At 39.4% G+C, this 10,000-nt stretch overlaps 1 protein-coding gene across 1 annotated transcript in view; it reads right to left on the reverse strand.

Annotated features, from left to right (window-relative positions):
- The window catches only part of mdn1 (midasin AAA ATPase 1), a 133,997-nt gene that overhangs the window by 58,659 nt on the left and 65,338 nt on the right, over positions 1 to 10,000 (reverse strand). The window contains exons 38-47 of the mRNA XM_086061714.1: positions 9,918 to 10,000; positions 9,671 to 9,823; positions 9,076 to 9,185; positions 8,898 to 8,971; positions 8,617 to 8,797; positions 8,396 to 8,540; positions 7,010 to 7,156; positions 6,811 to 6,937; positions 3,881 to 3,986; positions 2,814 to 2,929 (exon numbers count right to left, since the gene is read on the reverse strand). The exon at positions 9,918 to 10,000 is cut by the window's right edge and continues 45 nt beyond it. Of these exons, the coding sequence (XP_085917840.1) occupies positions 2,814 to 2,929; positions 3,881 to 3,986; positions 6,811 to 6,937; positions 7,010 to 7,156; positions 8,396 to 8,540; positions 8,617 to 8,797; positions 8,898 to 8,971; positions 9,076 to 9,185; positions 9,671 to 9,823; positions 9,918 to 10,000 (1,242 nt within the window). The remainder of the gene's footprint in view (positions 1 to 2,813; positions 2,930 to 3,880; positions 3,987 to 6,810; positions 6,938 to 7,009; positions 7,157 to 8,395; positions 8,541 to 8,616; positions 8,798 to 8,897; positions 8,972 to 9,075; positions 9,186 to 9,670; positions 9,824 to 9,917) is intronic.

Genomic DNA, 10,000 nt, shown 5'->3' on the forward strand with positions numbered 1-10,000 from the left:
TCTTCAGAAGTTACCTGGTGATGTCTTAATTGATCAGGGTACCATCCTGACACCGCCGGGAAAAATGTAATGTGTGTAATAAAATCTCTTTATCTCAAATAAATACAGCTATTCTGTGATCGGGAGTAACAAACAACCACAAATCTACCAAGACAAGGTCGTCCATCCAAAGTTTCCAACTGAAGGAGGGGCGCACATCAGAGAAGTACCCAAGAGGCCTCTAAATGAACTGCAAAGATCCACAGCAGAGGTAGGGGAATCTGTTCATAGAAAGACATCAGCCGAGTACTGCACAAATCTGGCCTGTATTGAAGGGTTGCAAGAAGAAAGAAATGTTTTTTTTGTTTTTTTCTGGAGAGCTCAGTTCATTCGGTAATTTTACAGATTTGACATGTCATCATCATTGCTCTCTTTTTATTTTATTTTTATTTATTTATTTTTATTTTTATATACATTTTTATTTTGTATGTGGTTGTGTATGTGCATGTGCGTGCGTGTGGTTGTGTATGTGCATGTGCGTGCGTGTGAGTGTGTATGCATTAGTTCACCTAAAACCCATTAAAAAATCCCATACTTCACCTAAACCGAACACTTCAGAATCCAGCCAGAGTCGTGAGGCCGTCAGGAGACCCGAGGAAGGACCAAAGAAAAGAAAGGAAAGTGAAATCCAGCACCGACCAGACACCACCCACCACCCAGAAGAAAGACATTTCTAAAAGCGAGCCACCAGAAGTCACAACTACAGTTTGCCAGTAGCCGTGTAGGAGACTCTGGTCAGATGAGACCAAAATTTAACTTTATGACCTACATGACAAATGCTATATTTGGTGTAAGAACAACACTGCTCATCAGTCTCAACTAGGGGTCAACAATAATGCTAGTTTCAACCGATAACCAATAATTAAGAAAGTGCCGATGTCGACAACCCATAAATAAGACGATAATAGTGTGCAAAATTAACTTGAAAACAAATATACTTTTGAGTCCTTTTATTTATTAATTTGTATTTTTTAGAGAGAGCTCAGTGTTCATTCGGTAATCTTACCGATTCAACATGGTATCATCATTGCTCTCTCTTTTTTTTTTTTTTTTTTGTATGTGCATGAGTATGTGCATGTGTGTGTGTGCATATGTGCGTGCGGGTGTGTGTGCATATGTGCGTGCGGGTGAGTGTGTGCTCATTAATTCACCTAAAACCAATTAAAAAATCCCATACCGTTCACCTAAACCGAACACTTCAGAATCCAGCCAGAGTCGTGAGGCCGTCAGGAGACCCGAGGAAGGACCAAAGAAAAGAAAGGAAAGTGAAATCCAGCACCGACCAGACACCACCCACCACCCAGAAGAAAGACATTTCTAAAAGCGAGCCACCAGAAGTCACAACTACAGTTTGCCAGTAGCCGTGTAGGAGACTCTGGTCAGATGAGACCAAAATTTAACTTTATGACCTACATGACAAATGCTATATTTGGTGTAAGAACAACACTGCTCATCAGTCTCAACTAGGGGTCAACAATAATGCTAGTTTCAACCGATAACCAATAATTAAGAAAGTGCCGATGTCGACAACCCATAAATAAGACGATAATAGTGTGCAAAATTAACTTGAAAACAAATATACTTTTGAGTCCTTTTATTTATTAATTTGTATTTTTTAGAGAGAGCTCAGTGTTCATTCGGTAATCTTACCGATTCAACATGTTATCATCATTGCTCTCTCTTTTTTTTTTTTTTTTTTTTTTTTTGTATGTGCATGAGTATGTGCATGTGTGTGTGTGCATATGTGCGTGCGGGTGTGTGTGCATATGTGCGTGCGGGTGAGTGTGTGCTCATTAATTCACCTAAAACCAATTAAAAAGACCATACCGTTCACCTAAACCGAATACTTCAGAATCCAGCTAGAGTCGTGAGGTTGTCAGGAGACCCGAGGAAGGATCAAAGAAAAGAAAGAAGCACCGACCAGACATCACCTACTACCCACCGGGTTACCAACCAGAATCTTTCACCAACCCCAGAAACATCTAAATTCCAACAAATTAGGGAGACCTCAAGAGACCAAAGAAAAGACTGAAGAAAGGAAGGAAGGATAGATGAAGCAGAGATCTACAGACATTAGCCACCACCGATTCAACGACCAGAGGAAGAAGCAGATTGTGTTTGAATTTTGGTAGATGCTGGCGTGGTGGATCTGGCATGCATGAAAACCTCCACCAAAGAGGGGAGCCGTCGACCCCGGCTCGGACAGAGCAAGCACAACCCCCCAGGTCCCCCAGGCTGCGGCAGCACCAAGGCACTACCCCCGGGCCCCGCAGGGGCCACCGGCTGGAGAGCAAACACAGGAGCCAGGAGCGCCCCCCACCCCAACACGGCCCGCGCCCCAAGCAGCAGAACGGGGCACGGCAGGCCCACCAGGCACCCCACCGGCCCACAGCCCACGCTCCCCCCGCCCCACACCCGCCACAACCCAGCCCCCGCCGACCCCAGGCCCCCCAAACCCATAGACACCCCCACCCCCAGCACCCCCCCCCCACCCAGCAAAAAGGGTTTCGAAATTGTATTAATTTAGGAGAGGCTGAATAATTTTCAGTTTTTTAGTAGCAAAACAAGTTTGAAATAAGATATATACTTTGTTTCACTTCATGATTGTGTGCTACTTTGTGTTTAACTTTCACATACATTTTCAATGAAATATATTTGTTTGTGGTGGTACCGTGAGAAAATGTTGAACAACTCTAGGGGTATTATGACTTTTTCAAGCCGCTGTAAAAATCATGTTGGGTCTTGGACATCTGGTGGCTAGGCAAGCAACAGACCTCAAACGGACCCACTGCTCAGTCAGCTTGGCCAGTCGCTGCCTCTGTCTGAGGAGTAGTTTGAAGAGATGAGATGAAAAACCTCTGCATCGCTCGATGTTTCCCAGACCCAGATCCTACAATAGACACAGACACGCACCCATGCGCACACACGCATCCATGCGCACGCACGCACACGCACGCACGCACGCACGCACGCACGCACGCACGCACGCACACACACACACACACACACACACGCACACACACACACACAAAAGATGATGAATCCATTGAAATCTGCTGTTGAGATTACTTACTTAGTTACTTACGATGAATAAAATATTTTTCTTCCATCACTTATGGTTTTATTGGATTGTTAAAAAGATTTAAAGAAATTGTGTTAACCAGTTCATTAGGGGTGTCAAAATTTGTGATTTCCTCTAACGCCACTATTTTTTTTAACGCCCGATTAATGACCGCACCTTGCACTGTCATCAATCTCCAAAAAAAAACGCTTATGCCATCTATTAGCAAAAAAATGACCTCAACACAATGTCTCGCCTTTTCTTTTTTACAGTACAGTACATTTTTTTAAACTTTAACTTCAAATAACTTTATGAATTACTATAATATTACTGTAACAATGAACTAAGAGAAACCACAATATTTTTAATTAGGTTAAAAATGTTCCGCTTTTATGTCAACAAGAGTATGAAAAAACAGGGGGGAACTATTGTCCATTTTTGTTTATTGTACATTCTGTTCTGAATGTACAATAAATATATATATATATATAAATATATATAAAATGTGTGATTCGTGATTATCATGAGTTAATCATTGAAGTCATGCAATGAATTGCAATTAAAAAAATTCATCGACTGACAACCCTAATATATATATATATATATATATATATATATATATATATATATATATATATATATATATATATATATATATATATATATATATATATATATATATATATATATATATATATATATATATATATATATATATATATATATGGTGTTTGTTTTTTTACAAAGACAGCTGTTAAGAATGGCCAAAATATATCTTACTTTGTTTGCATGCTGAAGTGCTGTCTTTAGGGCAATTATCCTAGCCCATGAACGGTAGAAGTAACGTTGACATCCATCCCATGTGATGATCAACTCTGACAACAACCTACAACATCAACAATGAAATGCAGAATTGAAGCAATGCACTGAAGCAATGCAAACCACACAGAAATACATTTAGATAAAGAGCTGCATACATTTAGATGAAAGCCCTCCATGTTCCATGTCAAGTTTAAGTAAATATACAGTATAAATGTTAATGTTCTTCCGTTTGAATCCTTCTTAGTAAGTCACAGTGTCCCATCACTGGTCAGTTATTTTTAGAACAGATCCGTGGTCTAACGAGTAGATGCCGGCACCATGTATGCGTGTGTTAGTATCACAATACCAACATTTTGACTTACTATACCTGTATAAAATACCTCGATACCGTTACTGAAAGTGTACCTCGACAAAAATCTAAAACATCAGCAAAAGCAGCATTTTTTTTTTATTACCGGTAATTCAAAATATTAGTATATGTTAATTTATGTAAATACTGTATATATTTTTGTATATACTGTATGTGCTTTCACATTGCATGCCATATTCTTTAAGTACTGTATTTGATGTCATCCGTTTTAAATATTGGAAATGCAGTGGCACTCCAATGAATCAATGTAACGTTGCTTAAGTGTACGTGCATGTCCCTGCTCTTCTCCATTACGCTCCCAATTAGTCAAATGCGTAATCAAATACTACAAACTAGGAACAAAATAATTCACACTTGACTTATTTTTTTTAAGGGACGTGTCAAAAAATGCGTCACAACCTGTTGCTCTGTCAGTCATCTAGGCTTTTTCTATGTATACCTGTGATTTCCTACTGTGTGCCTGTTCATTGAACGCACCTTGAGTCCACTGCAGGGCCAGGAGTGATTGTTGCTTTTACTTCTGCTTTCACCGCGAAAAACATTTGCTCTTAAAAAACGTCATGTCGGTTGGCTTGCCGTGGCTGTCGGCCATGTAAGAAAAAAGTTCTATATGACACTTTGCGCGTCATACTTCTTAACAAGGAGTGGACGGCCAGCGAGCACTACACTTAATTAGCGCGCCGTGCTTCTCAACGAGGAGTGCACGGCCAGCGAGTGCTTTAGTGTTCAGTGTGTGAAGCCATCTTCCTGAGCCCTCTCACACACAAGCTGAAAGAGGCGTGCCGATTAAGGCGTTTTCCGCATATCGGTAGACAGGCGGCCATGCGTGTATGTGTATCAAAACATAGTTGGCGGGCTGTCTTGTATTAATTTTTTTTATGTATCGGTGCTAAAAAAAAAATGGCACAGAGCCGTTTTTGACGCCAAAATATCGAATCTCGTATTTATTTTTTTAAGTACCGGTGCTTAAATAATTGATACCGAGCCGTACTGGTACCGGTATCCCGTGCAACACTAGTGTGCGTGCGCGTTTTTTAAGGACAATGAACATCCATCAAAATACATTTGTGTAACTAACGTGTCTCTTTGATCCAACCCTCCCCTCCATCCTTCATTCTTCTCCCCTCTCTAGCCAGATTTACATGGAGACTTTTGTCATTCCAATTGAAATAATTCCAAATGAAGATCTCTGGTCACCTGTTTACACGTAACGTGATCTATTCCAATATGCCGTTTACATGCTCCACTGTGTTAATATCAACAGTCTTTTAAGTGGGGAAAAATAAGTGCCCAGACTCCCCTAAGTCGACTGTAGCATTCGGCTGGATAGTGGATTATATATAGAGGATATAAAGTTTGGACACACCTCATGCAATGCATTTTCTTTATTTTCATGACTATTTACATTGCAGATTCTCACTGAAGGCATCCAAACTATGAATGAACACGTGGAGTTATGTACTTAAAAAAAAAAAGAAAGGTGAATAGTCACTCTTGGCTCTGATATAAAAAAAAATTGCACACTCTTGGCATTCCCTCAATGAGCTTTAAGAGTAGTCACCTGAAATGGCTTTCCAACAGTATTGAAGGAGGTGAGAATGCCAAGAGTGTGCAAAGCAGTAATCAGAGCAAAGGGTGGCTTTTTTTTAAGAAACTAGAATCAAAAACACAATTTCAGTTATTGCACCTTTTTGTTAAGTACATAACTCCACATGTGTTCATTCTTAATATTGATGCCTTCAGTGAGAATCTACAATGTAAATAGTCATGAGAATAAAGCAAACACATTGAATGAGATGTGTGTGCTTTCAAACTTTTGGCCTGTAATACAGGGCTCTAAATCACCACCCGCGGATTAAAATTTATTTTGGTGGGTGGTCATAAATATTTACTAGCCAATTTGGCTGGTAATGCAAGAGGCATTCGCTTCTGTCAGTACCACACACGCTATGTTTTGTTCTCTTGTCATCTGCACTTCGGCAGGACTCTTACATATCCAATGAATACTGCCACAATGCTACATAATGGCTTTTAATATTCCCATTGGCTACGTGACTGCAGGTAGTTCGCGCTATTGGCTGGAGTGCAACCAACATAGCGGCAATGAGCAGCAATCCGCCAGTAAACGAAGAAGAAGTCCATGAAAGTGCCCGAAGTCATCAGTAGAGCCAGGATTAAAAATGTCAACACAGGGGAGAAGCCTCACTCTAATGAAAACAGATGTGTTAGAGAAGATGTTTTAAAATGCTCACGCCATCGGAAAAAAAGAGCAGGCCTTTCACAGACTGTATTGATGTGGGAGTAAGTACATTAACTTGAGTATATATTTCAGAATCAGTGTATTTAATACGATACATAACATGCTGCCATAAAAATACTGTTACTTTGTTTAAGGACTTAAAAAAAAATCTGGGAAAATATTCACTGGGGAAAAAAATTGGCTGGTGGAAATTATGTTTGACTAGTAACTTTGGAGAATCAAATCTTATTTTTGAAAGGAATAGGTGAAGAAGCTTACGTGGTTTCAGTAGACTCAGGGTTCATGGCAGTGGCAAGAGCCATGTTCATATCTAGTGGCTGTATACAGAGGGTTTCCTCCTGGTCAGCTGTCTTGCTCCATATCAACCCTTTACGGTATGACAGACCTTTTGGGGACATAAGGGAGAGAAAATATCAGTGTTTGAGACTATCATACTTGACGTGAAAGTTAAACAAACCTATTTCTGTGAGTATTTTGAACAGGCCAGACAGAGCTCTCTGCTTCTGCTGCAGGATGTGTTTCACCTGAGCTGTCTGTTTCTCTTTTTCCACTGACAAGTCAATGGTGAGACCCTGCAGGTCATTCAGATTTCTGAGAACTTCACCTAACAGGAAGAAGATCAAGAAAATAATATAAAAAAATTTTGGGGGTCAAATATATGGGCATATTCATCAGACTTCACCTAACAGGAAGAAAAACACCAAAAATGGTTTTGGGTATAGCCTAATCATTTTTTGGGACAAATAAATGACATATTCATCACAGACAAAATCAAGATAGAACTGAAAAAAAAAACCTACATTTTGATGGGACTACAACACAATTTTTTTTCTGTGTTCTATTGAGCCATATTTTGATCACCTTTTAGGCTTAAGTCTTTCCCCACTCCAGTGGATTACTTGTGTACTGTAGTTTGCAGTTTTTTGTTGTTGTTTTTAGTGCTGTCAACGTTAAAGCGTAAACTCGTTGATTAATCACAAAAAAATTATCGCATTAATCATGTATTAATCACACTATTAAATTTGACCGTAGATTATCCTTTTGCTTGACAGCGGATGGTTATGTTAAAAGTAGCACAGCTTGTGTTTGAGCAATAAACATAACTACATGCATTAAAGTAAAAACATTTACCGGTAATAAATGTTTGCGTATGGCATTAAGAATATTTGTCCATGTCAAATTATTAGGGTCATTTTTTTTTCATTTTAAATGATGCAAGTAATTAACTGATTAGAAAAAGAGTACCTACACATGTACACATTTATTTTAAGAACAATGCAAACTGCGAAGGCCAGCCATGTGTATCTTTACTTCCACCCCTCATCCCTTCTTCCTCCCTGCACGAGCTCGCTTGAGGAAAAAAGTTATTATAAAAGCAATTAACTTCAGAGGCCACTCATTAAAAATCAACGGATGGGTTATAGGCTCATGCCTAGAACTTGCCACTCTAGCCACCAATTAAAGCTAAACGAACCAAAATGAGTATGGCTGCTGTGGATCAAAAAACAGTCCTATTCTGAGTTTCTTATTGTCTATTTATTCGGTTCTGCTAAAGCTAATGCAGTTGACCAGTTTGCTATAAATCCTTATCAACTGTCAGAGAGTAGTTTATATTGTACTATGAATTTAGTTAGTTAATTATTGCAGAATTTTCCAAGAATGTTTGGGAATTGTGTAAGAGGGGAAAAGGGCCTATAGTTTGTAAAGTTGTGCTTGTCACCAGTTTTGTAGATCGGGATGACTTTTGCAGTTTTCATTTTATTTGGAAACTGCCCAGCTTGACATGATAAGGATGATGGAGGATATATCAAAACGCCTTTGATCAGAAATCTATGTAGATTACCAATGAAGAAGTCCAGATCTTCAGTCAGTTCCATTGCTGGGTGTTTCTTTAGGTGTTGGACACATATTTTCTTCATCTTTCTGGTTAGAACAGGCAGACGTCTTTGCAGTGATTCCAACTCGACTCCCTCATCTTGTCTCTCGTTCTGAAATCACCAGATCACCATCAAACAACTGATAAGACCATTTCGAGATGTTTACGAGCTAAGATAAGACCCAAACCTGCTGCTCTCCGTTCTTTCTTAGCAGGGCTTTGAGTGCCTGATGAATTCGGTGAATGGGAGTTTCCTCTGGATGTATATCAGTATTAACGAGGGAGGCGCTGTTTTTCTGTTCTACCAGAACAGTAACACAGGGGCCATTCAGAATCTCCTCAAACTTCTTGACAAACTTGAAGAGGGTCCTAGACAGAAAAGTAGTTGGAAATAATTATTTATTTAAATTTTAAAAAATTGCTGGAAACACACTGTGGATAGTGGCACAAATTTGAACTAATATCCTACCGATGTGTCTTTTCCACTGACTGTTTGATGGACCAGAAACTAACATCATTCCACTTGGAGATCTTGACAAAATCCTGAGGCAAATGAAATTAATTCATTAGTGATTTACTCTAATTTGTCATGATTTAATTATTATTATACTACGAGTTCGGTATCTTATATAGTAAATATTGTGTACCTTAAGATCCTTCTCAATTGGCTGTCTGAGCTGCCTGATTTTGTTTTGAATACAGTCTGAAAATTGACTGTAGTATTTGTGCAGGTTCCACAGAAGATTAGACAATGTATCTGTAAGATAAAGCAAATATTAATGCTGTTTATTATGTTTCCAACCTGAAACAGTCAAATAAAACAGGTGATAAAAGGTGCTTTAAATAATAAATACATAAATCAACATAAATCATAATAATCCAGGGTGAAAAACATCTTTGGAGTGTTCAGGTTTGGGGTACCGTAATTTACGGACTACAAGCCGCTGCTCCTTTTGCATTGTCCTTTTCAAATAAATACATTCAAATTAAAAAAGTACTATAAAACAAGCGTTTCTGTTTCTATTAAGTTGGTGGCCGCTGCTTCGAGCAAGCAAAAAAACAACAACAACTTCGCACTGAGCGCGCCATTCCAGGCTCCGGGAACCAATTACTTCTACTTAATTTGGCAAACCGCCACCCAAAAAAGCTTAACATACAGTAGAACCCTGGTCTGTAAACTTCTGACCATACCTGTGTACGCAATATATAAGCATTCTGTCACAAAGAGAAGTGCAAGCTGACCTTGTCCAGGCTGAGTAGAGAGCAGAAGTAGGTGGCAGTGAAAGCTGAGTAACATGGCTAAGCGGGTATGGAACTCGCCTAGGCTAGAACCCTCCATGAAGGCCTGGAGTGTGGACGACAACGAGGACAGGGACAAACGTCCCACTTCTTCGCCTAGAAAGGGCAGGTCAGTAATCATTAGGTTGTATTGATCATCTTATTTTCCTGTTAATAAAACGGCAAACACTTACAGATGGTGTGTGCATACCTGTATTAGCATTCTTCTTCTTCTGATCCTCCAGATATTTTGTCAAGAGCTGGTAAATAGAGAACCAGTGCTTCGTGGATTTC

This window comes from Leptonotus elevatus, chromosome 18 (genome assembly GCF_054856555.1).
Source record: "Leptonotus elevatus isolate MCC_2025b chromosome 18, RoL_Lele_1.0, whole genome shotgun sequence".
Taxonomy (NCBI): Eukaryota; Metazoa; Chordata; class Actinopteri; order Syngnathiformes; family Syngnathidae; genus Leptonotus; species Leptonotus elevatus.